General features: G+C 43.8%; 1 protein-coding gene across 12 annotated transcripts; it reads right to left on the bottom strand.

Annotated features, from left to right (window-relative positions):
- Positions 1–367: 367 nt before the first annotated feature.
- LOC117004913 (serine/threonine-protein kinase PAK 1-like) lies at positions 368–25,783 on the bottom strand. Of its 12 annotated transcripts, XR_004419701.1 has the most exons (14): positions 25,070–25,783; positions 22,921–23,088; positions 21,100–21,282; positions 18,514–19,019; positions 17,631–17,747; positions 16,627–16,853; positions 15,806–15,985; positions 15,206–15,353; positions 12,217–12,333; positions 7,699–8,246; positions 7,071–7,193; positions 6,663–6,843; positions 4,616–4,664; positions 3,689–3,776 (listed from the first exon to the last, which is right to left on the bottom strand). XR_004419701.1 is itself a non-coding variant. In XM_033076080.1 (10 exons), the coding sequence occupies exons 4-9, from the start codon at positions 18,842–18,844 to the stop codon at positions 13,685–13,687; spliced, it is 1,017 nt and encodes a 338-aa protein (XP_032931971.1). In that variant the 5' UTR covers positions 18,845–19,019; positions 21,100–21,282; positions 22,921–23,088; positions 25,070–25,783; the 3' UTR covers positions 12,245–12,333; positions 13,644–13,684. The 12 variants fall into 12 exon arrangements, 8 of the variants coding, with proteins under 8 accessions (XP_042635779.1, XP_032931976.1, XP_032931977.1 ...); XR_004419702.1 differs by lacking the exon at positions 6,663–6,843; XR_004419703.1 differs by lacking the exons at positions 4,616–4,664; positions 6,663–6,843 and having other exon boundaries at positions 3,693–3,776.
- Between the last annotated feature and the right edge of the window lie 991 nt (positions 25,784–26,774).

The raw sequence follows: 26,774 nt of genomic DNA, 5'->3' as shown, positions 1-26,774 counted from the left end.
ACACTCACCTGTGCCTGAGCCTGTGGAGAAGCCTGGCTGCCTCTCCCTCTGCCCAGAGCAACACAGACACTCCCAATTTTTCCCAGGAGCTGCAACACAAGCACGGCCGCAGCAGCATCCCCAGCAGTGACAACGCTGCTCTGCTCCCTTTTGCCTTACTCTGCTCCTGTCTTCACAGATAAAAGCCTGTATCTCCAAAGGATCTTGTGGCCTGGAGGCAATGAAGGGAGAAGACCTCTGCCCACTTCCGAACTGTCCCAAGGCCCATCCCTGGGTCTTGCCAAGTTTTAAAAACAGCTGACCATGAAGAAGCAAATTTAGGGCTTGTTCACAGGCTCACAGAACAAAGGGAAGCTTCCAAACACAGTGAAGGTTTTATAGTATTTATTTGGACTATCAATCTAAAGAAATTACCAACAACAATGGCCTCTTGCAGGACTGGTATCTCTGTTGGCCAGATACTGATGCACTTCCATGATCAAAGGTGTCAGGCTGGAGGTCGGCTTGGCTGAGGTTACAAACGGATGCTGCCCAAAGAGAAAAAGAAGAAATGAACTTCTACTTCCCTCATAGGCTGATACAGCCTTTCTCTGCCTGCCAGAAAGGTACAGAAATGAGGGCATTCTCTGCACCTCTGTCTCCACGTCCAGGGCCCTGCTAGCACAGGCCAACGTGGCTCACAATCCCACAAACGCATGAAGCCAGATGTCTTCAGCTTCAGGAGATTTGGTCCAGGTGACCTTGAAAGGCTCCTCCCAAGCCATGGCAGGCCAGCACTCTCCTTGCTTTTCCTTTGAAAAGCCCCCAGACTGGAGATTCTTTGGAGCAGGGCCCATCTGATGCCGCACACTTGAGCAGAGGAGGAGCCCCTGGCAGCGGGCAGCTGGCACAGCCTGCAGCCACTTTGCCTTTTACCTGCAGAAGTTCCTGGGCAGACCAGCGCCTGTCCTCGTCTATCTCCAGGCAGCAGTGCAGAAAGTCTCGCAGCCAAGCGGACTGCTGCCTGGGTGTCCGCAGCTTTGGGGTGCCCCTGGTGATTATCAGCTGTTGAAACTAGAGAAGAAGGCAACGCCACACTCTACCTGTCTCCTTCGCACCCAAAACTGCCCAGCCACACCCCACTGGACAAGCTCCTACTCTCCAGTGGCACTTTCCTCCCTGCCAGAGGGTGGCGGGTGCCTTTCCTACCCCAACAAAGAGAACCCAAAGCCAGAAGAAACCAAAACCAGTTCAATGTGCAAAGGCTCCTGCCTTGAGCCCTGATTCAATTGGCTGAGGGAAATAGGAGCAACTCCATCAGCAAAAGCACACTTTGCTTCTGTGAGGACTGACACCAGCTCTACAGCCCATTTGGAAGAGGGACTTTGGTCTTACTCTGCTATTCCCAAGGATTCTTCCAAACAGTGCAGCTCAGCGCTACTCACTGCTCCCTTAAGGCAAAGCTTCCATCGAGCAAAGGGCATCATCATTTTTAAGGGCTCTTCACAATTCAACTGGCAAGGGGAAAAAACAGGGCAAGAAGCACAAGAGACTATGCAGCCCACAAACTATGGCCTTCAGGTGTTACCAAGCTTCCCAGGCAGAAGAATGGGGGCAGATTTGCTTAGAGTGACAGGAGGAAGTGGGAGAGAAGTTGCAGCGCACCGTGCAGGAGCTTTCCATCCCGTAAGGAGGCACTCCTTCCACCATCTCAAAGCCCACGATGCCAAAGGACCAGATGTCCACTTTGGGGCCAGTAGGGCTTCCTGGTGAAAATTTCTGGCGCCATCCAGTATGTCGTGCCGACAGCTGATCTCCGTTTGCTCTGCTCAGCCGTCAGCTGAGCAGCAAGACCAAAATCAGCTGAGGAGAAAAAAACACTCTGATCAAGCCAGCGTGAATTAGGAAAGCAAACAAAAGAATTCCCCACTCTGCCAATGGCCAAGAAGGCAGCGTGCAATCCAGCTGCAAAAGGGGCCATCCTGGCATTCCTTAGGCCTGCTGCTGAGGGAATATGCGATTGGCCACTTGGCAAAAGCCCCCAGTTTCCCACAGTGGCTTCCCCTGAAGCTTGAGACTGTAGTTGCCTTGCTTAGGCAAGGGACACACACAAGCCAAAGCCCCTCCCGACACCTTCTTCCCTGCCACACCCCCTTGTGCCTGTGCTCTGCGCTTGCAGCAGGGCAGCCTGCACTGCCACAGGCACCGCTCTTGGGAACTGGCAGTCGCTCAAAGGCACCCCCAGCCCTCAGCCCAGCACAGCTGAGCCTGGCCAACAACACCCACCCAACTTGACAGATCCGTCCAAGCCCAGGAGAATGTTGTGGCTTTTGATGTCTCGGTGGATGACTTGCTTGGAGTGAAGGAAAGCCAGGCCTTGCAGGCACTGAGGGAGGAAAAAGAAACATGAGCCTAGGAGTCCCACATCAGATTTCATCCCACAAGCAGGGAAGCGGCACATCTGCAAGACTGACTTGCTGGGGGAATGTGAGCCATGGCAGGAAAGGCTGCTGGCAAGGGCAAGAGTTTGCTGCTCCAACACGAGGACTGCAGTGCCTTTCTAAGTGGGGCTGGCTTCACTTTGGAAAGAGAAAGGGCACTTGTTCCCCTGGCCAGCGCCCTGCAAACGCAGACTGAAGGAGCACTGCCACAGTGGCTGTGCTCTCTCCAGCCAGACAACAGCAGATGCTTTTGCCAATCCCACTTTGGGTGCAAGGTTCTCCTTTGAGGCTGAGCTCTGTGAGAGTCCTGTGAGTCTCTCTTAGTTTTTGCCACTCGGTTCACATTGTGGCACCAGCACGTTTGCTCTTACGGGGACAGAATGCAGTGCCTGCAGGATGCAGGCAGGTGTATAGTGAGGCAAACACAAACAAACACACTAGAAGAAGGACCTGCATACTGGAAGGCACTTCAGATGCTCTTGCTCCTGCCAGTTGTGAGAGAGAGGCAGAAAGAAAGCTGGGAAGGTGAAATCAATCCTCTCCTTACCACCCATCCCACCCAAGCCACAGGAAGCACAAGTGCCGTCCCTTACCTCCCGAGAGACAACTGCTATCTCTCCTTCTTCCATGCTGGCCTCTGTGATGACATCGTATAAGGAACCTCCGTCCATGTATTCCATCACAAGCCAGAGTTCCCCGTGCACCAGGTAGCTGAAAGGAGGAAACAACAGCCTGGATAATGAATGTGCCTGCACGACCTGATGGATTCTTGTTTCCGTCTCTCTCTCCAAGGAAGACAGGAGGAAGGGAATAGTCATTCACTAGGCTCTACAGGGCTTGATCTCTGTGCAGTCTGAAAGACTGCTTGGAATCCACACCAATGCAACAGGCCAAGGGAAATAGAGTCTACGGGGATTTGTCAGCACTTCAGAAGCTTGGGAAAAAACCAAACAAACCATCAAACCTCAAAGCAAACAAGGAAACATGGAGGGAGCGCAGGAACTTTGAGGCTGTTGGCTCAGTAAAAGAGGCCCAAGTCCTGGTCTTTGAAAGCACACTTTAAACTAGGTATGCCGGGAAAGATAAACGCAGCCCCAATGCAATCTCCTCCCAAGATGCTGTAGATCAGCCCAGAAACAGGAATGAACAGCTCCACCCTCTGCCAGCAGCTAAAGGAGGGATTGAACCTCTGGCTTGAAAGAGGTGAGTGACCCTTCACAGCACAAGAGCAGAACCACTCGCCTGTCTACGTAGTTCACTATGTTGTTGTTCTTATTGTCACGCATGACCTGGATTTCCTTCACACATAGTTTGTTGCTGTTAGTCTTGCAGGAGACTGATTATCTTTATGGCCACCTAAAACGACATGGGAAAGCATGAAGCAAAGAAGTCTGACACAGGACCGCATAGGGAACTTGGAGGGCATGATCATTACTCCAGCAGCCACAGGCATTCTCCACTGCAAAACAACAAAGCAAACTCTTACAGACGTGACAGATAAAATACCACCCTAAAAACATCCTGCCCGTTATCCCCGCAAAGAAACACAACCCTACAGATGCTATGGGAAAAACGCCATGATGATGAGTATATCATGAAGAACACCTCCACAAAAGACAACTCCTGCACTTCGTGACTCTAGGAATTTTCATTTTGCTCCACTAAAACACTTTCCTTCACACCACTGACATTGCATTCGTGCCTGACTGTAAAAAGAAGCAAGCCAAGCCTTGATCCTCTAGTGATATGCACCGGGCTCTGAGTGGGGCTTAGGCCCTTGACAGACTCCTTGCAGACCACTCTCTCGCAGCACAGTTGCCAAGGGCAGCACTGCAGATGGCTATGGAACTATCAGCGCAATTCCCATGCATTTGCTAATGACCAGAAATGAGAACTCGTGAAGCCTGAGCTGCAGCCCCAAAGAGCAGTGTTATTTTCTAGGACACCAGCTTGACACTAAGAGCCAGCTAGCAGCTCCTCCTCTGAAAGACACCCCTTGGCCTCCTTGCATTCCTTGCAGCAGCTGAGAAGGACAAAATCTGCCCCCTGCACTGGATTTGGCAGGCAGACACTGCTCTGCACTTCATTTGCCTCTGCAGCAAAGCTCTAGTGGAGAGTCAAAGCTCAGGCACAGTTCACAGCAGAGGGGAGGGCACTCGAGAGCTGCAGAAGCTGCAGCACTGCTTGACGCTTACCTTTTCTCCTGTGGCAGTGTCCACTGCCGTGCACACAGTGCCGAAACCCCTAGGAAGAAAGGAGCAGCGGAGAAAGGAGAAGTCTGTTAGTCCCTGCAGGTGCGAGGTGCTGCAGGTCCAACAGGGAAAAAACGTCCTGGGACAAACAGCAAATGCCCCACAACAGATTCTGCTCTGGCTCTTTTTCCCATTTCTCCTTCTGTAGCTGTGCATGGGTGGGGTTTTTCCAGAGCCACACATGCCTGTTGCGCCTGTTCACCTCTCTCCTTGGCATCTACCTACCAAACTCAGGCACCAGCGCACAGGCCTTTGGAGAAGCATGAAGCCATGCAACAGCCATGGGAGGAAAGCCATTTCCAGTCAGCAGAGCTGGCTTTCAACAGGGAACAGCTTGGTGGATTCTTTGGACCAAGGGCCTAAACCCCACAGGACCCATTTGGTGTCTGCCATCAGGCAGACAATGCCTTTTCCTCTCAAGCACATTGGCATTGGGCATTCCCCTAAGTTTTGACTTTTGCCACCTCAGCTACAAAAGAGCTGCATCTTTCATTTCTGATTTTGGCTTCTAGACTAGGTGGTGGTCATCCTGAGCACTGAATCTTCTTTGCAGCAAAATACTGGAAAGAAATCTTACTGAGAGCTGTTCCCTGACAGCCCTCAGCTGCTAACTTGACATGGGAGGCAATGAAGTTTTCCCTCCTTTCATTCCCACGTATTCTGTACTCTTTTGAGACACACAGAAATGATTTCTCCTCAGAAAAGTGGCAAATAGGGGCAAGATGCTTGGGGGACAGGAGATCTGCCAGCTGCTGCTCTTTGCGGCAGAAAACACATTGCCAGCATCCAGGTGTCTTTGCCATGCCTTCCGAAGCACAGCTATCAATGCTGATTAGTCCTGAGAGACTGGCAGCGTCTCAAGGCAGTGTGTGAACAGCTTTGGAAGCTTGCCTGATGTCACTCTGGGCAGATGTGACAGTAGCAAATTACAGTAAAGCCCCTCCCTTTGGGGAAGGACACTGTGCCTGCACTCACCCTTTGCCAATTGTTTCCAGGTCTGTATATTTAGCCTCTGGATTGCCTTTGCTCACCAGCATCCCTGTCAAAATCCAAAGGAAAGATGCTCACTTCAAAACAGAGACTCCATTCTGCAGCAGATCAGAAAGGTAGCCCCACTCTCGGGCACACCGGGCCCTTTCAGCTCACTCCGTTGACAAACAACAACACCATTACCGCTTCACCACCACCACCACCACCATCAGCAAAACAACAGCAGCAAGACACGCAGCTCTGCAGCAAACATGGCCTGCACAAAACTAAAAGTCTCAACTAAAATCTAAGCACATGGAGAAACAGTCAGAGGATACAGGGATCAGCAAAGCGTAAGCAAGAGAAGTCACTGCTGTGTATAAAAACAAAACATTTCTGTTCTTGGCAATGAACACTCTGTGGCATTCAAGGAAAGCTTGGATCCTTGTAAACCACAAGGGCACCTTGGCATCTGGAATCCGTTTTTACCAACAGCTTCCCTTTCCAGAACCGGAAGAACAGCACCAACTGCTTCCAGCAGAGGTGCCATCTCCAACTTTAAGCAGAACATTGCCTAAACAATGCCTTTCTGGCTTTCAAGAGCAGCAGCTGATGTTAGAAGTTACTGCGATGGCCTTAGCAATGAGGTCCCTGAGCCTTTAGGACAGGTTGGTTCCGAAGGTGATCTTGGCTGTGGCACACAGGAGCTGGGCCCCACAGGAGCTCCCTGAGGCCGACGCGCTCACAAAGTCACAGCCTGCTGCTCAGCCCAAAACAAGCTCTGATTTGCTTTTTGAACTGAGGCAAGCTCAGGCAAAGCCAAAGCAGGCCAGGCTGCCCTGTGAGAAGGGCAGGAGCAAGAGCCCGCTCTTCCTTCACCACCTCAAACACAACAGCAGCTCCTGTGTGGAGCCACAGCAGCCAACACTCAGCCGAAGGAGGAGCAGCAGGTGGGACAGCTCATGCTGACACACGCACACACAGGCACTGCTCCAGCACACAGGCACCACAAAGGACATACTCAGCATGGCCAGCCACTCCTCCTCTGTCCTCTCTGGCAGCTGCTCTGCACTGCCAGAGGAGCTACTTGTGCTCCAGGTAGCCGAGCTGCTGGTGCTTGAGTTTCCAGCTTGGGCACTGCAGGCTTCTTCAGAGTCTGCAGCTGCAGCTCGTGCAGGTGCCACAACACAGGAGGCAGAGCTCTGGGACAAGAAATGAAGCTGGGTCAGAACTAGGTGCCTGGCAGAGATCCACCTGCAATCCCATTTCAAATGCAAGCCCCTAGGAAGATGCTTCCAGCTACATCCAGGGTTCTTCACCTCTCGCCTTTGGCTGCCCCTACTCCAACTGCAGGTGCAAAATCCAAAGGCTGCTTTTCCATATGCACAAAATGACACCAAAGACACTGCTAAGCAAAGCAGACACTTACTGATGCTGGCTGCTCAGGCTGTGGGCTGGCAGCAGGGACAGGTTCATTGGCACCTTCCTCCTCTTCAGCCTCTGCCTCGCCTACAGAGGCAGCCAGAGCAGGTGCTGGCACTGCCCTTTTGCTCTGTGGAAAGACAGCAGCATGAGGGACAGGAAAGAACCTGTCATTCAGAACCTCACCTCTATTCAGCTACAGGCCCTGCTGCATCTCAGCTCTTCCTTTAGCTTACTCACAGCTGCTCCCTCCACAGGACAGTGTCTCCTCCATATCCTGCAAGGCTGGGAACTGCATCTGTGCACTGCTCTCCTCACTGTGGACAGGGAGCCTGTACAGCCACTGGGCACAAAGGGCCTCTTTTGTACCCCAGGAGCATCTAAAGACACCCTAATGCTACCTCTTGTCTCTTGCTACAACAAATCCACAGCCCCTGTCAGAATATTGGGACAACGATGCCTCAAAGGCCTCCACAGCCCTTTTCCAGGCCTCATTGGCCAGGGGAGGTGCTCTGCAAGTGCTGGAAAGATCCCAGCCCTCAGCATCTTCAGCCACGCATGGCAGGTGCTGTCTGATCAGAAACTTCCAGCTCGGCTTTGCTCCAGCCACAGGGCTACCCAGAGCTGCCACTTACTGATGCTGGATGCTCAGGCCCCACAGTGGCAGCAGTTGCAGCTTGCTGGGCATCTTCCTCCCCTTTGGCCTCTTCCTCAGGAAGACATGCAGCCAGAGGAGGTTCGCAGGTTGGTTTTGGGCTCTGCGGACAGACAGCAACATGAGGGACAGGCAACATTCTTTCTGTTCAGCTCTAGACCCGGATGCACTAAGGAGAAATCGTCTGGATTCTAAGTTGGTCAGCTTCAAGTACAAGGGGCCAATCAGAGCAGACTGCACTCTCTTGTAGAAGAGAAATTCCATCATGGCTTCAAGCACCGAGCAAGCCCATTTTCTCTGCTTAAGAGCTCTGACATGGAACTGGAGGTGACAGCCAGGGATCCTCTGGACACTGCTGCTGTTGCAAAGAGCCTGGACCGTACTGTCACTCATCCAAGCAGGCTGGTGCTGGACTGCAGCAGGCCCAGCTCCCAGCTTGCTCCACAGCTGTCCAACGCTACCAACGCCAAAGGCTCCTTTCCCACTCACCCAAGGACCAGGATTCTCTCCAGGTACGGGCAATGTGACCTGCAACACATAAGGGAAAAAGAACCTGATGCTATAGAGACAAGTACCTGCACTGGGCAAGTCCACCAAAAAGTCAAGCCAAAGACAGAGCATTCTGCTTTCACTGCATCCCTCCAGCAACAAGCCTTGTGTCACACTGCAAGCTGGACAAGAGCACCAGGTACTGCCTTGTGCCTACCTTTTGTCCTCTGGTCACTCAAGCCACCGAAACTCGAGACTGAGAAAGTCCAGATGGTTCTGTAACAGTTCTTGCTTCTGCCCCACCCCACCCAGCAGGAGTTACAGCTCCTCTCTTTGCTGGACTTGCGTTTGCTGAAAAGATGGCAAGCACCAGTTGCCATGAGCTTGCTGAAAACCTTTCCCCAGAAGACCTTCAGCCAAAGTCCCCTTAGCCATGGTGGCAGGTCTATTGTGACACAGCACAGGAACAGCTCCTGGGCTCAGCTCCAAGAGCTCTTGTGAAATGTTGATTTCAGAGGCCTTTTCCAAGCTGATTCTGTGATTTCATCCCAGAGGGAAAAGGCTCATTTAGCACCCAGGAAGTGTCCAATTCCACACACACATCCTGGCATCAGGGCATGCAGACAAGAAGATGCTTCTCCCCAGTCCTTGGAGAGCAGCACCCAGTTTTTACAAGGACTCCTGCCAAGCTCTCCCAGTCTTCCCGTCTTGCAAGTTGTCTTGCTTGAGGCAGCAAACGGAGGAGATTCTGTTAGCACTAACTTCATTGCTTCTTTGTCTTTACGCTTAACTTATTTACATTTCCCTACAGAAGCTGTGCAGCATGAAGGGAGATGCTGGCTAGGAACCCACATCCAAGTGACAATAATTGCTTGAAAAACAGACTTACTAGCAGGAGTAGGAGGCATAACAGCTGCTTCAGGTTCAAAGTGAACCCGCAAAGATTCTCTTCCTATTGTTAATGCCTCAACTCTGGCAGCTGCCAGTGAGTAGAGATCCATAAAACTTATAAGGACATCCTTTAAATAAAAGTAAAAGGAATCATTAGTGCCAGGCAAGCTACAATTAAATGCCAAATAGCACACATACAATTTGTTACAAAAGACGCATATTTTTTTGCAGAGAAATCAAACAGTTTGTAAGCCAGGCAGAATTTCAGTGCCAGGACTTAAAAATCAAAAAGTCTAACACTGGATTTTGTATTTCTTCTAAAATAATTAATTTTCTTAATATCATTACGAAAAGAGAACAACTCCACACCCTAGTTAGAAGATGGTTTGATGAGATCTTTTCAGTGCAATACAGCATTGAGCTCTTGATACAATTTTTTCATTTTATTTCAATACAAGACTAAGTGCAGGCTCAATTTCTGTTCACAAAAAATTACCAGTTTCAGGATAATGTTCACACTTCCAAAATGAGTCAATTTACTAATCCTTCCACCCACATAAAAAAAAAATTACTTGGCAGTAACGAAAAGAAACATTGTAAACCTACAAACTTCTGAAAACAAATAATCTGATTGCAGTAAACCTGGAAAATGGAACTCTTTCCATGTATGTAGTGGAAGAATGTCCCCAGTTTGTTATAATGATCAGACTGATGATAAAGTTAGACTGATGATAAAGTCAGCAAGATAAGAGAGCACCAATGACTTGGCAGTACAGGTAACTTTATATCTACCCCAAGTAGTCTCAACTAACTGTTGAAATTATTGGTCTTCTTTAAAGTGGTTAATCCCATTTTATATGTCATTTTATTTGTAATTTTTCCCTTCAGATAGTATGAAATCGGTATTTGGAATGTAAACCCTTGGTATAGACAAAAATCAGCTTAATACCACAGAAAGGGATTTACAAGGTTTTTTGCAGTTTTCCTTTCCTTGGTTTCACATTGCTGCTTTTCAAGACCAATGTTAACACAGCTGAACTCAATCAGGTTATTTCATTGTGGTGTCTGTGAAACAGCAGTGGCAAATCAACCTTTCTCATCAGAAAGAATCTTCCAAAATCTCTTGGTGCTGGGGTTCCAGTCCTAGAAGAGGATTCTTGCAGATTTTAAGGCCTTTAATTGAAATGTGCTCATCACAGACTAAGGCAGTTGTACAGCATGTGCCTGCAAACAGCTCCATTGCTTCAAATGACAAGTGTCCCTAAAGTGATTCCCAACTGCTTACCTCACTCAAGATCGCAGGATTGCCCTTAATACAGTTTGGCATAGAGTAAAATTAAAATCCATTAGGTGATCTCTGGCTATAAAAGCTGAATTTTACAGTTAAACCTCAATAATGTGCTTGGAAAGGAATCGGACAGGAACTAGAGAGGAGGGCAGGGGAGAGAGAGAAGGAAAAGGGAGGAAGAGAGATGGGGAGAGGGAGAAAGAGGAAAAGGGAAGGAGAAAAGGAAGTTGACGGTGCCACAGACTGAGCCATTGGTGCTGTTTGTGTATGTCCTGAGTTACCAAGTGTACCTGAAGCTCCCAGGTGAACAAGAACTTTGCAATTCTGCCCCACCAGGGATCTCCCCAGCACGTACTGTACTATGTTAGTTATACCACAAGCACTTTGTGCAAAATGAAATGCAACATTTTGTATTTCTGACACTCTTCCAGAAAGAAAGAGGGAACAGGCTGCAGGTGCTTTTGCAATCACTGTGAGGTCAAAAAAGAATGGGAGTTGGGATGGGACAGGGAAAAAAAAAGGAAAAAAAAAAAAGAAAAAATAAAAGAAGCAGCATCCACTACCAAATTAGAAAAGCAGTATTTAAAAGCTGGTGATTGCCACAATGCCTCTTGTGAAAAGATGCCACCCATGGGACCTTTATGCAGCTCTAAAATGGATCATCACTGAGGGGGAAGCATTTGTAATTCTACCCCTTGACAGAAAAGTTCATCTGTGCTAATCAAGCTTCATGGGAATCTCAAGGCATTACATATTTCTGTATTTTTGTGTGGCAACACAATAATGCACATAATTTGTATCTTTGTCATGTTGAAATGCATGTATGCATGCAAGAGGGCTACTGTGAGAAATCTCCAGCTTACAATCTGCCTTTTTTGAATGTTTGATTTTGTGACCCTGATCCTGCAATTATATACTGCATTAGAACAGAAAATCTACAATAAATTGGAAGGAATTAATGCAGAAAACGTTCACACTGCATGCAATACATACCTTGTCTAAGTTCCTTGCACTTTACTTGATTACCTGCTCTCTCTCTCTTATTCAGCCAGAGAAGCACAATGAAGCAAATATGTACTCACTCTGCCTTTTGTTCTCTCATTGGGAAAAAAATTCTGCCTTAGCACTAATGTGTTCTGCACAACTACAACAACTAAGGGATAGTTTCTGTAGAAAGCATCAAACTTAACAATAAGGAGATGCTGCATTGATCTATGTTCAGAGCTGAAAATATGGCACATTTTCAGTAAATTTCTCTTTTTTTTCCATTCATTGTTTTGTTCTAACAAATGTGCAATGTCTTTAAACCTACATGAGCAAAATAGCTTCTGTATTTGAATATTCTAAATAGCAGTTTATTTTAAATGAGAAATGCTCAAAAACCCACAGTTAATTCTAGAACTGTGGGTTGAAAAAAATCTGATACTGGCTGAGAAGGAGCATGAAAATCTTGTCTTTTTTGGTTGGTTGGTTTTGTTTGTTTGTGGAGATCTTACTTGGTTTTGGTTTTGTTTTTTGATTTTTTTTAAATTAGTCTTGTGTATGGGAAAAAAGGAGGGGGATAGAGGGATACTAATTTTCAGGTATATATGTCCATGTTTGTATTCCCATCTGTTACGGAACACTTAACTGCTAAACTGAAAGTTGCCATCATCTCTGAAATGCCATGTGCAAGAATATATATGGAAATTGTCTTTCAACTCTAAACTACAATATTTTGAAGCTTTTTGCTCTCCACATGCTCAGAGCAGTCTATCTGCCTGTTGTATCTCAGATGCAAAGTATGAAATTAAAAAAAAAAAATAAACAGGATTGGTTTTAGACTCTGACCTGGAATGCTGCAGCCTCTGGCCTGCCCCTCATTGCTTCCTCTGGAAGGATCTCCAGTTGCAGGCTGGGGAGCAGCGTGGCTGCTGCAGCACCTGGTGCCATGGCCTGGCTTTTGACCTAAAGGGAGGAAACAAACCCAGCATTAATAGCAATTCTCCTTCAGGCACACCAGCTGGGGTGAGCTGGGTCTCCTTGAGCCCATGGAGTGGACATGCATTGACTGCTGGACCTAATATCCATGAATAAAATATGACTGAATTTCCACTGCAAATAAAGTCTCTAATGCACAGTGCTGGGAGAGAATGCTACCAGAAAACCAAAACAACATCAACAACAACAACAAAAAAAACCAACAAAAAACCAAAAACAGCAAAAAAACCCCACCAAAAAACAAACAAAAAAAACGAAACAAAAAAAACCAAACAGCCTTGCTCTTGTCTGAAAAGAGAAAGGCCAAGGGTGTGGCATGTATGTATTGCTGTAAAAACACAGCACTTGCTGCATGGCATTCCACTTCCAAAGTTTGAAAGAAGCCAGTATCAACATGGTAAAAAGGAAATTTTCTATCAGCAGTTTGCTGCAGGAGTAACACACAGTTTAGGTTCTGTCACTTTCTGTGAACATTAAAGGAAAGAGACTTGACAAAGATATCTGAAAATTAAATTAACAACAGTTTTGGTGGATGCAGAAACTAGAATAGAGTTTCCCATGTTGCTAAGAATTAAAGATGTAGTAAGAGAAATTGACACTCCAAGGTATGAAAACACTTCTTTTGCTCTATGCTGCTCTAGATTAACAACAGTTATAAAACTATCTGCTACTAGAGCTATAGTTAAAAACAGTCCTTTCTCCTAAATAATTAGTATATACAGCTTTGTTGGACCTTCACATAGTCCTATATCAGGGCACAGTTGTACAAGTCAGAGAGAAAACTTGAGATTATTATTAAATTTTAAATATGCTTTTAAAAATACCGTGGAAGTTTCTTACCACAGATTATGACTTCCTGTCTTTTCTTTTCCTATTTATGATGTTTCTGAGGTTAAAGTAGCAAACACAAAGCCAAATGTTTTATGGCCACCAAGTGTGTGACCTCTCACTTACTCAGTAGAGGGCTAAGTCCACAACAATTGCCAATTTTTTGTGTGTTCCACTAGACTTCACTTGGCAACCAGAAATAGTGCTTCAGTGATGGAAGGAAAGAGAATTTTGTCCTAACTTCTACATTTAGAACAACTTGTTTGTGCACTACACACTTGCATTTTATTTCACTCTGTTTTTTTAAGATAGAACAAGTTGAGGGGGGAACTTCCACTCTAAGGAAAGGAAGTTGCTCTGCAGCAACTTCTCCTCCCCTGAGAATAAGCAGTTCTAAGGCTTTGGCATGTTTGGAAACACAAACCAGAGGGAACACTTCAAATTCTTACCGCATTCAGGGTGGCATCCGCAGCTGTCATATGATTAATGATCAACTCATTGTCTCTATAATAAAAGAAAAAAAAACCAAAAATAAAACAAGAACAATGGAGTAACTTTATAGAACTGAAGCTCTACCAATGCTACTTTATGGTTGACATGTCTTGTAAAATAATTGTCGATAACTCAAACTGTTAGGATTTTCTCTCTTTTTCATATCTCCAATGCAAACCCTAAAAAAAGCTCATGTACCACTATTTGGTACATTTCCATATGAAGGATGCTTCTATCAAAGATAAGCAATTGAAATAGATGTAATTATTGACCTATCAATGAACAACCATCATGGCTTGGATACAGAGGTCATAAAAAGTCTCTAGCAGGATGGTATTATATTCTTGTATTGGAAAACACTGGCAGATTCTGTTCATTTAATCTGCTTGGTTTGTGTGTTCCAAAGGGAGAAAAACCCCCTATTTATTTTGAAGAGTTGCTAGAACAATGAAGGGAAGGGTAATTTTCTTTGCTGATATTCAGCTGCTATACAGGAAAAAAATGCCAGTTTTAAAGCCACTTTCCATTAAAATAACCTTTTCTGGATATATGTATGGCCACAAGGAATGATCTTTACTAAAATGTTCAAAATAGATTGGGGGAGGATGAAAAGGGCAAGCTTTCTAGAACATATCCTTCTGCAGGTGACACCTGCTTTGATCAAACCATACCAAATAACATTTGTCATTTTAATTAGCTTATTAAACATGTCATTGAGGACTATGTCAATTGCAATATTTCTCTGGGGCATAAAACCCTTAAAGCTTCTCAGATGTTGTTCTTCAGAGGTCAAATAACCCCAGGCATGAAGAGAAATTTTAACTAAAATTTTTTTAGATCCTAGCCATCGAACAACAATATTCATAATACATACTTCATACTATGATAAGTATTAGACAACAAAGTCTGCAAAGATGTATGTTTTTATCTGACCATACGACTGTAAGAAGAGGTCAGTAAGAAGTCAAGGGGGCTCTTTTTGACTACCAGTCTTTTCAAGAGCAGTGCTTGAGCTTTTCCTTCCATTCCAGGTTACTGGACAAAAGTCCCTGAAATCAGCTGGAAGATCTATCTTGTCCCACAGGAAAGGCTAGGTCCAAAATGGCAGCTAAGACCCGTCCCCCAGCTGATGCTTCTGTATTTACTAGAAGTAAATTGTATCTGTCTGTAAGAAGATGGCATGGAATGATGTCAGGGAACAATCATTTCTTAAATAAACAGAACTTTCAGGATCTGCCAAAGAGATGTTGTCAGATCAGTAACATAGCACAGATATTTTGTTTGCCAGTTATTTCAGAACCCAGAATTTGGAGCACTGTTATGGGATAACTGCATAAAATGTATGACCCAGTGTTTTGAACTAACACTTTTGTTTTTAGATGACTATCCCTGAATTTCAAAAAGAAGAGACAGATGTAGTTTTCTCCTCTAGCCTAACACTGGCCAGGTCAAAAACCCTGCCCATGGAAGTAGGAATTGAAATTTTTGTTCATTTTGAGGGACATCCCCCAGGGCTCACTTTGCTGCCTGTTGGAGGGCATCTTCTGCCTCCTGGAGAAGCCTCCCGCAGCCACTGCCGGTCCTGCTCCAGGTCCTTCAGGAGTTTCTTCTGGTGATTCAGAACTTGGTCTCTTCTCCACAGCTCCACCCTTGCATCCAGAGAGGCTCTGCCAGCAGACAGAGAGCAGAGTCACTCGTCAGCCAAACTTCACTTTATGCCACTGCCAATGTGGATGACAAATTGATTTCAAGAACTTCTCACGAATATTCTTTTTGAATACCCTCATTCCAGCTGACTTTACTCTGTTGAAACAAAATCTTCTTTTAGGATACATAAATCACAACATTTCCAACAAATGGGAGAGCCTGGATTGCTGAAGACCAAACTGTAATTTATATGGGATATCTCAGTTCTACAAATCAAAAGGAAACTCCAGTGGAAAAGGGATATTCCTAAATATACATCTGACTTCTAGTTTAGTGACATTTACAAGGCAAGTTGTCTGGAAAATTCTGTTAACAGTTAAACAATATTATGCTTGTTGAATACAAATCAAAAAGTGTAGTAGAAAGGAGAATCTGTTTTAAGCAAGAGAGTTTCCAAATCAAATCTACTTACATGCTGAAGTTCATTTAATTGCTCTTGCAGTCTGTGGGCTTTTTCAGCATCTTTCTGCATCTCCTTGAATGTCCATTTGAATTCCTCAAGCTGCAAGTGCAGTGAGCGGGACTCTACCTCTGCTGCATGAAGCCTTTGTGATAATTCAGATATTTCTTGCTGCAAGATTGCTATGTTTCTCTGTAGGCAAACAGAAATTGATGGGCTATAAAATCTGCTATTTTAGCAATAAAATAAATCATATTTAAGACCCAAGAAAATGAAGAAAAAAACTATCATTTTTTCCTCCATCTCTAAAAGACATACACAAGGGCAAAAGTTTGAACCTGTCACCTACCAGGGGTTACTGCAAATTCTGTTCACAAGGAAGTACTATTTTCACCTAAAGTCTACTATAAAAGATTATGACAGAAAGAGTTTATCCTTTCGTTTTGGTTAAAGGGAAGAAGGTTATCTTTACTGAAAGAAAGGATGGTAAACATAAGAAAAGAGAAAAAAGTAATAAAAAGCAACCTTAACATTTACATCAAGCTTTTACAAAAGTAAATTTGTTCTTAGAAGCTAATACAGTTCTAATAGAAGTTAAAAAATATCTTTTACTTGGATACACTAAGCCTCCTCCAAAAATTCTTTGTCAATAAAAGAAAAAACCTATCCACACCCTAATGTGTAACAAATCAACTTCTGCGTGCCCACACAGTGGTACTTCATTGTCATGGACTCATGAGCAGCCTGAAACAAAATAAATGGTGCTATCAAGAGAGCTTCACTGTTCCTGTAAACCTCCTGTTTCCATCAAGGAGGACTGTAAATCTGCTTACTGTGCTGGGCAGTCTGTCATACAATCCAGCTTCCAGAGCCTGCGCATTTACTCTGTGGAGTCCACAAGCCAGCCTCTGTATCAGGGAGTCCTGCTCCAGGGAAGCTCTGCACTCACAAGGTGTCCCTTGAACTGTCTCCATCAACATGCTCAGATTGTCCATCAGTTTTGCAAAGGAGTTCCTGGCTGCACTGATAAGTGAGGGTCCAGAAAGCCAGGAGTTTGAATCTTTAAGAAACAGCAAAAAGGAAACATCAAGCAGGTTATTAGTTCTAGATTTTATATTATCCATCTCTTTTTCATTTGTATAGGATGGAACTTGTAAATATCCTGAAACACAGAATACTGAATCTGACACATACTTCAAACTTTGCTTTTTAAGGATATGAATTCAATTTATTGAAAATAGCATGGTCAAAGAAGAAAGTGCCTGAAACTGAATTTGAATACATTTGATTCCATGGCAACTTTTATACCAATTTAGTGTTCAGCTTCCTGGAAAATGTATCACCTTGACTTTGTCCTGCTATTTCCCTTCATTCACTGGGGACATGTAAATAAAGAGCCAGAGTTGGCAGCAATGCAAATGTATCAAAGGAGCCTGGATCAGCTCTTACTGCAAATAAACTCCAAAAACACTATGCAGCCTTCTGCTTCCATGGCTCTGCATACTGAAAGGATAAAATATCCTATGAGCCATTAAAGAAAATTAATCTGTTCCAAGAGCACAGAGATGTGATCATTCAGAGAATCTAGAATAGGGGTACTATTTTACCCTGCAATAAAATTATCCCTTCAGGGAAACAGCCACATTGAAATTAGTATTGAATAGCTCGGGATATAACCTCTAGTCAAAGGTGTCTATCATAATATTCAGAAATATCTCTTCAGAGCTATGATCCAGAATAGTTTTGATAAAATTATAAAAATGGAAATGCTGTCACCACCCTGACTCATTAATTTTTTTAATGTATTTCTGCCACAACTATATACTGTTAAAATTACCTGGTTTGCTGAGAACATCCTGCAGTTCAGAGAAGGAACTGATTATTGCAGTAGAAAGGTCACAGCTAGTCAACCAGTCAAGTGCTTCAATACAGGCAACTCCTTCCTCTTTAAAACCTGTGAAACAGAGTTGCAGCTAGCAGGTTAACAGAATTACTAAGATAGGCACACTGCTAGCTCCGGATCTGTCAGAAATTAACCAAAAATAAGCACATAAACCACAAATTAATCATGGACAATTTAGACCATATTAAGCATGCTTCCAGAACTACTACTACTACTACTACTAAAAAAAAATATTTATCTTCTAATGAATATTCTAATTTGTAAAACATTGTTGGTAGCATTTTTCCTTGTAGGGGGAAGCATAAACTGGTCTGGCAAAAAAAGAAAGGGATAAATAGACATAATTTCTAAAGAAAATTTGTAAAACTTATGCTAGTATTTCACCTGAATCAGAAAGCAATTTTTGGTAGGTTTTAGTAGGAAATAAATATTTTAAATTATTTTAAAATAAGAGGAAATACCTTTTAAAAAACCACAAACAACAAGTTGATGGTTAATCATTTTGAAACATTGCAAGTTATTTATCACAGAGAAGATGCTGTAGCACCTAGTTCTGAAATCCATAACACAAATATCAATGATAGCAGATTGTGTTGAGTTCATGTGTATAATTGCAATTTTACCTGCAATGCTTAACAGACTAGACAATTCCTCCTAGAGGGAAATACATTTGTCAAGAAAAAACAAAAATCCATAAATAATATTTGACAGGATGCGATTAAAGATGTCTTTATGCCCCAGCAATAATAATAACATTGCTCTTGGTTATTCCCTAACCATGTAATTTGACAGAACACTTCAAAACCATTTCACTTACTTGACATAAAACACCTGCCTCTGGATTCTCCCACACAAACTGGAATTCTAGTGCTTCCTCTTGAGCCATCTGTCCAGACAAAAAGGGAGCAGGAATATCGGGCCAGAGCTCTGAGCCTGTTAGTGGCCAGAACTGCAATCACAGCTCTTCGGAACACATAAATCAGCTGTTTGGCTCTTCTCTGCCTCAGCCTTTCTTCCTCTTGATTGCTTTCCATGTTAGTAGGGAGAGCATAAAGCAGGTTCCTGATCTTCTGGGTCACTAATTCGTGGAGGTTTGCCTGGTCCTGGAGAATGTCTCTTTGGGCAAGACACAGTGCACAGTCGGCCATAGAGAGGACACAGGGCCCCTGACAGCAGTGCACAGGCTGCCAGCAGAGAGGAGCGCTCCTTGTGAGCCTGGGATAATCTATTTCTCACAGAATTGTTCTCATGGGCCAGTTTCTCACAGATTTGTTCAAAGCCATGCAGATTTTGCCTGCTCCTCTGTGCCATTTCTTTGCATTCCTGTGACAGATACAAATCAAGCAAAAATGGGAGAAATATTACCCAGAAAAGAACTAAAAGAAAACTGTTCATTTTGCCATTCAAATGATGCATTAAAGGAACAAAAATTGTCAGTAATGATGGTGATGAAAGTATCTCTTCTAGTAAACAATTATGAGTTAAAATCAGATGTATGAAACCAAAGCAATGGTAGGAGGGAAATTCCTATGATCAGCAACTGCAAATGGACTCCTGATTCTGACAACAATCCACCAATACCGTGACAGCTCACAGAAGGTCCAACACCACCTGTCTGCCCACAGTATAGTTTTATGAGCTGACTTAACAACAGTAACAACATCCTCCAATTTCAGAAAGAACATTGCTCTACCCATCAGAAAGTGAGAGGAAATAAATAAGGAAGGCTAGAACATGAACCTAGACAGACTAAATTTTTCAGCATGCAAAGATTTTCAGTCCTGAAATCTGCATCAAATACAGTATTATTCTGATGAAGTACAGTAATTTCACGATTATAAGCCGCACTGAGTATAAGCCGCACTTCTGAGTTTCAGCAACTTTTTGTTTTTTTGTCCATATATAAGCTGCACCTGATTATAAGCCGCATGTTACAATACAGAGTGTGATAAAAGGTATCTGTTCTATCACCATCTGTTGAGGGTGGGGACAGTGATCCTTATCTCAATGGCAGATAATCTGCTAATGGGCCATCCATTGAAACCAGGTTGGGCATTGTTCTTTATCTTTTCACAACCCATCCTTCCTCCAGGGAGTCATTGTCTGCTAATGGCCATTGAGTCCCACTGTGGGACTGATAAAATTACTGCATCCCATTGAAAGTTGCTCTAGTCAGGGGGAAGAGCCCAACATTTCTTACCAAGATAAAAACAGAGGCTTTGGGACACTAAGGGAGCCCTTTTCTCCACTGGACTCCAGTGGAAAACTGGATTTCTCCACATCACCACTGGACCTCCGGAGGGAAACTGCACCTTCTACAGGAGCACTGCTTCAACTGAATCACATCTGTCACTGCAGGAGGATGCAGCCACCATTTAATGGGACTGCTACCAACAGCCTGCCTGACAGGGTGTCAGGCTGTACTCTGACTTTGTCAGGGTTTGCAGTTTGTCTCTTTGTAGTACTGTATTTCTATTTTGATTTCCTTAGTAAAGAACTGTTATTCCTAATTTCCATATTTTTGCCTGAAAGCCCCTTGATTTCCAAATTATAATAATTTGGAGAGAGGGGGTTTACATTCTCCATTTCAAAGAGAAGTTCCTGCCTTTCTCAGCAGACACCTTCCTCCAAACTAAAACAGCAACTTTTCGTTCTTTGTCCATATATAAGCCGCACCTGATTATAAGCCGTACTTTGGGTTCAGACCAAAATTTTAGTCAAAATGTTGCGGCTCATAATCGTGAAATTACTGTAAGTTGCAGTAACTCACAAACAACAAGGGACATCTATTTCCTTTATTCACAACACTTTCAAGTGAAAGAGGTGTGAAGAAAAGTGATGGTAAAGACAGTAAATGGTGACTGTGGAAAAACAGGGAACATTTTGGATTGCAAATAACTCATCTAACAAGCAGTGAGAGTTTTCCACTTTTAAACCACTTCTCACTGTAGTATCAGTAAAACAGTCACTTAACACTGTTGAAATCTGCCATTGTTCTTAGGGTCAATACATATGTAAATACATTTATTGTTATTCTAGACAATCTGCAAATGATGATGCTGAAAAAGCAGCTGCTGTCCTCTGTAATTCTTAAAATAAGCAAATTCAATCTTACAGCTTTAACATTCTCAGGAAAAAAAATACTACCACCTGTAGACCAAATTAGGCTTCTGAATTGGGGCTGTAGAGCAAATTCTCTTCAGAATGTTTCAACAAATTCATTTATTTCTTATTTGAAGTAATGTCAATATTAGCACAGTGATGGATTGGTTTGTTGTTTGGTTGTTTTTTTTAAATTTAAAAATATACTAAAATTCCCAAATGAACTTAAACTGCTAAGGGGCTTAAACTACAGAAATAATCCATCAAATGTTTGAAGAAAAATAAATTCACAGCACCATACCTGTGCTCTTGCATGAGCAAGGAGATTTGAGTACTGGTGTTCAAGATACTGATTTCCTTTCTGCCAGCAATCTTCCTGTGCTTTTAACTGTTCAGATATTTTTGCAGAAGCATCCTCCTGGTTCTGCTGAACATTGTTCATGGTGTCAGTCTTGTACTTGCAAATATATTCTAGGTGAGAAATCTGTGACAAACATTGAAGAAGAAATTATTATTTACCTTTTCACTTTAAGTAAAGCACAGACTATTCCAGCATAAAATCTAAACGAAAGTAATTTCTTCAGCATTTTTATTAAAACTACGTAAAACATTTTCATGGCAGGTTAATTACTTGGTTCTCAAAACAAAACTAAAATATGTTTTGAAACAAAGTATTCTATTTGGTTTTGGTTTTGGTTTTGACGTCCTTAGACCACCTTGCAGATGTTTGTCAGTTTCTTGTAGGAAACCTGAGCCAGACTCCTCATACATGTGTTTTTAAACAATTGTATGACATTTTAGTAAATTAGTCAATTAGTAACCAAGTATATCCTTTAGAAGTTTGTGACAATTGCAGACAATAATTAAAAAGCAGGTTCTAATTGATTGTGGGTTTTTTGTTTGGGGTTTTGTTGTTGTTGTTACTGCTGTTGAAAAGCCAAGACATTCCAGATTTTTCTAAAGTTTTAAAACAATTTCAGAGAATTCTAGCAAGAGAATGTTTTCCTTACAAGTAGCTCATAAGTTTATGCTGTGTTTTCAACAAGCATGAACAGATTCACTCTTGTCGTTTAACACTGCACCTCCCATGCAAACCAAATGGAGGAATGAACCAAGCCAACAAGGATCTCCAGATGGACACACCTGCACCTTGTTACCAGAAATATCAGCAAGACACTTCCAGACAAAGCACACAGAACTGTAGGAAAAAAAGTTTTGTACAACACAGTCTAAAATCCCAGAAAAGCTGCTAAGCACATGAGAAGAGCCCTAGAGACCTCACGATCACTCTCAATAACAATACTTAATTAAAAAGCAAGCAACAATAAGACACAAGCAGCACAAACACTGCCAACAATATTCACCCCTTCCCTTTCCTTCCCTTTCCTCCTCTACTTCAAAAGAGAGATAAACCAGAACAAAAAGTGAAATTCTAAAGAGTGGCATAGCTTAGTCTCTAGAGCCAGCTGACTTATTTAAAAAGGGGCTTTTTCCTTTCTAAAAACACAAGGATTTCTGAGGAGAAAAGCCACATAAGCTCACTCGCACCAGAATCACTCAAAAAGTCCATCTCCTCCTTCACACAAATACTGACATGTTTTATAACAGTTATTTCTATTGCGTTTCTGAATAAAAATGTGATTATCCAAAAGTTACAATTAAACAAAAAAACCCCCACACTGGCATTCTTTCAAATAGTACATCTGAATCATAAACACATAATTTAAACATGGTATTCTGGAGAAAGTATATTTTGCCTCTGGATTATGGTAAAATAAAGACTTGCTTTATGACTGTGAATGACTACATGCTGTCATTTTCTTCATTAGTAAGATGAAATTATTATTTTTTAATCACGTCCCTGTGGCTAGTATCAGATAATCCTTTCAGCATGTCCTGCACAGAAAGTGGAGCTGAGAGACTTGATGCACACTCCAGTCGGATCCAAATGCCCACAGCAACAGCATCAAACTGAGCAGTGGACGAGCCGTAATTAATGACATTCATTTGTTAACGTCCAAATCCTTTTGGGGGGATGAATATCAGTCCTTTCCAAGGAGACTGCAGTGTGAAAAAATGTCACTGCGCTCAGAAGAGGCAGCTGGTGCCTGGGGACACTCACCCTCCTGTTAGCCTCGTGGAGGTTCAAGATCAGGGCTTCAACATTCTCACGTAAGAGTTCACAAAACTCTCTCCAGGGTAACGCTTCCAGGGGAATGTCTGGGTGTCTGGCAATCACATGGCCGTCTTCCATGCTCTGGAATATGTTCAGGAGGATGGACAGCTCCATCTGGAACATAGAAATTAACTGCTGTATCTGGGCAATGTTAAACTCAAGAGAGATGCATCATATGTGTAGTAGCAGTGCTGCATGCAGCTGAAGACAAGCCCTCAGAGTTTACTGTCACAGCTTTACAAAATTCCTCAGTTAATTTCTAATTAATGTTGCATAATATTACAGCAGCATAATAAAATAGATTTCATAAAATTTATCTAATTAGACACAGTATGTAAATGAAGTATGTGAATAAATCCCAGTCCTGTGGGGACCACAGCCATCACCTGGCACAGATAAAAATTTCCATGCTCTTAGTAGAAGCAATTCATTCACCTGTGTTAATACTTTCAGGTGCATTCAAACTGTGCCCCAACATCTGCACAGTGCACAGAAAATTGTCCAGTTGGCTTGGCAGCACAGCACACTCTAAATTCTTTTAAACAATTGTTTTGCATGGATTATATATGATTAAATAACTGGCCAAAATAGGTCTACAGCTCCATCAGTCAAACTCCACAAGCCATGCCTCATTTATTTACAGTGATTTTATCAGTGCTATAATAAATTGATTCAACTTATAAATAAATTCTAGCAACAACAGCATGCAGTAGAAATTCAATTCTTCATACTTTAGGTCCATACCAGCAACTTAGAAACTTTGATTAAGATAATAGAAAGCTGTATCTCAAATGCAATGAACACAAAATATGTAAATCACTGTAACTGTACAGTCAGAAATCAATATAAGATGATCAGAATAGAATGGAAAGAACATATTCAGAGAGTATAGAAGTGGTGTAACATATGAAAAAATAATGTATAGGTCAGGAAAACAGAAGGGAAAATGAAGGAAAGAGAACACAGTAAAATTTTCATACATTATGAGCATGGGTATAGCAAGGACCAACAGCCGTATATTAAATTTTATCTATACTTAGTTTCTGCTGACTTTTTCATTTTGGGAAGCAATGGCAAAGCTGTATCAATAGAGTAAAGAGGATCACATAGAGGAACTCCTGCTTCCCAAACAAATACAAAAAAAGCTTTGGGAAAAATACAAAGCCATCCAAGGCAATAAATATCTAATCTCATAAGGGAACTTCTAACACAATTCTTCCAAAAATAAATATTTTTATTACCTGCTCAAAACAGTTATGTGGTTTGAAATCCTTTGAGTAAAGCAATTTAAACAACCAGCTCTATTAATATGACATTGAAATAATCCCTTTTTTTTTTAACCTTTCAGTAACATAACTGTGGGAAATGCAGGCACAGAAAAGTCCCAAGGCCTTGTGCATACAGGCTGAGATAGAGATGGATACAATGTTTGACCTAAAAGCCTTGGACAAGGCTTGGACAATAAGAGCATTAATAGTGAAACAGTCATGAAACAAGAATATACGTTGGTAGTTTAAGTAAAAGTATGTTTTAAGCAAACAGAGATATGTATTATGTAAGCAAAGCAATATGTTAAGTAAGATAGTAAAACATTTTAAATTTTATCCATAGAACCTGTTATAAAGTTACTTAGAAGTTTAAGATGTATCAATGTAAGTTTATAAAGTGTTATATGATTGGTTGAAAAATGATGCATGGCGGTACAGCCATGAGACACAAAGCAGTTAATGATTGGTGGAAGAAGACACTAGTGAATTTTGTAAAAGTATTTGATGGGCTAAAAAACTAATATAAAGCATTGGAACTGAAAATTAGATCGGCTTCTGATGTTATGATGTTGGATGTAACACCTTTAATGTCTCACCCTTCTATGAGACTGAAAATGTAATAAAGCAATAAACCAACTTTTACAATGTCTTTCAGTAGTCCCATCACTCATAAAAAATAAATACCAATACATAATATTAATTTGAGCACCATTAAATACTGTTTCCATTACCAGAAATCTTGATCATGAATGGAATCTTGTTCTGGATTCTTGTCATGTATAACATATCATTTAATAAGGAATACAAATAAAAAGGAAAACTCTTACCACAACAGCTATCAAGCACTTAAGGTTTCCAGTAGAAGGTTTTTAGCTCATAATTTTGTTTTGTAGTTATAAATAGCAATCATTAATGTCTGTAGTTCGGACAGACAGTTGCTTTTCTCTCTATGTATTCCTTTTGAGCCTGATGAAATTACTTTTCAGGCTAACTTGGCCAGCAAATATCTTTTAATACATTAATGCTGGAATGCAAGAAGCTGTTTTTCTGATTCTGATTTTATTTTTCTTCAGTTTAATAATTACAGATCTGCCTGGGGAGTGAGGAACACTAAGACAAGGCGTGGAATAACTCCATCAACTGAACAAGAGACACCCACAAATCTGAAGGATCTCTGATGTGGTCTCTGCTCCTGTCAGCAGGGAACAGACCATGTTTACATTCCATGCTCAGAGCACTGAGATAGAAAGAGAAGTTTCCAAGCAACCGCCAAAACAAGTTTATATTGCTAAGAGTTGAAATTGAGCAAATGTTACCACACAATGAAAAGAGAGATTTTCTAGATAAGTTAAGAACTTTCCTTCGTTCCTGCTGCTATGCAAAAAAAATGGTAAAATTGTTATTCAAAATGTAGTTGGGTAAAGATATGGAAAGGCCCAAAGTGGTCATGTAAGAGGAGAAAGATTGCAGAAAATAATCCAATGAAATACATCCAATCCAGATTGTGCCAGTCTGTGCCAAATCCACAGTAAAACAAGGAAACAAACAAAACAGCAACAAAAAATCCCCTCTGTTTTGCCACCTTCAAACAAGCAATTTTCAAGTACATCGGGGTCTCCCCCGCGCGGGGCGGGGCGGGCCGTCCCCGCCGGCATCGGGGCCTCCCCCGCCGGCATCGGGGGCCTCCCTCGCGCGGGGCGGGCCGTCCCCGCCGGCATCGGGGCCTCCCTCGCGCGGGGCGGGGCGAGCCGTCCCCGCCGGCATCGGGGCCTCCCCGGCCGGCATCGGGGCCTCCCTCGCGCGGGGCGGGGCGGGCCGTCCCCGCCGGCATCGGGGCCTCCCTCGCGCGGGGCGGGGCGAGCCATCCCCGCCGGCATCGGGGCCTCCCCCGCCGGCATCGGGGCCTCCCTCGCGCGGGGCGGGGCGGGCCGTCCCCACCGGCATCGGGGCCTCCCTCGCGCGGGGCGGGGCGGGCCGTCCCCGCCGGCATCGGGGCCTCCCCCGCCGGCATCGGGGCCTCCCTCGCGCGGGGCCGGCCTGCCGACATTGGGACGGCTCCCTTGCGGGGGGTGTGAAAGCCGCAGGAATCGGATCGGCCGGCGCGCGGGGGGGGGGGCGAAAGCCCCCGGAAGCACGGCGGCCGCCACGCGGGGGGGGCGAAAGCCCCCGGAATCACGGCGGCCGCCGCGCGGGGGGGGCGAAAGCCCCCGGAATCACGGTGGCCGCCGCGCGGGGGGGGGCGAAAGCCCCGGGAAGCACCGCGGCCGCCGCGCGGGGGGGGCGAAAACCGCCGGAAGCATGGCAGCCGCCGCGCGGGGGGGGCGAAAGCCGCCGGAATCGGAGCGGCTGCCGCGCGGGGAGGGGGTAAGCAGCTGGAATCGGGGCAGCGGCGGCACGGGGCAAGCCTGCCAGCATTGGGTCACCCGGAGCGCCAGGGAACTCCCAGAACAGCGGGGCCCTGGGGATGCTGCACGGAGCGGCGGTGGGCATAGCCTGGCCCTGCCGGGTACAGGCAGGCCCGGGAGCCAATGG

The sequence above is a fragment of the Catharus ustulatus genome, chromosome 18, assembly GCF_009819885.2.
Source record: "Catharus ustulatus isolate bCatUst1 chromosome 18, bCatUst1.pri.v2, whole genome shotgun sequence".
NCBI classification, from domain to species: domain Eukaryota; kingdom Metazoa; phylum Chordata; class Aves; order Passeriformes; family Turdidae; genus Catharus; species Catharus ustulatus.
This window is presented reverse-complemented; position numbering and strand designations above follow the sequence as displayed.

Bases quoted from the DNA above. Each gene is read 5' to 3' on its own strand.
- LOC117004913 (XM_033076080.1), bottom strand. From the start codon at position 18,844: ATGGCCGACTGTGCACTGTGTCTTGCCCAAAGAGACATTCTCCAGGAC. The intron at 17,748-18,513 runs GTAAGTGAAATG...TCTGTTTCACAG, and splicing joins AGGCAGGTGTTTTATGTCAA to GTTTTAAAGAGGAAGGAGTT. The intron at 16,854-17,630 runs GTAATTTTAACA...TGTTTCTTAAAG, and splicing joins GGATGTTCTCAGCAAACCAG to ATTCAAACTCCTGGCTTTCT.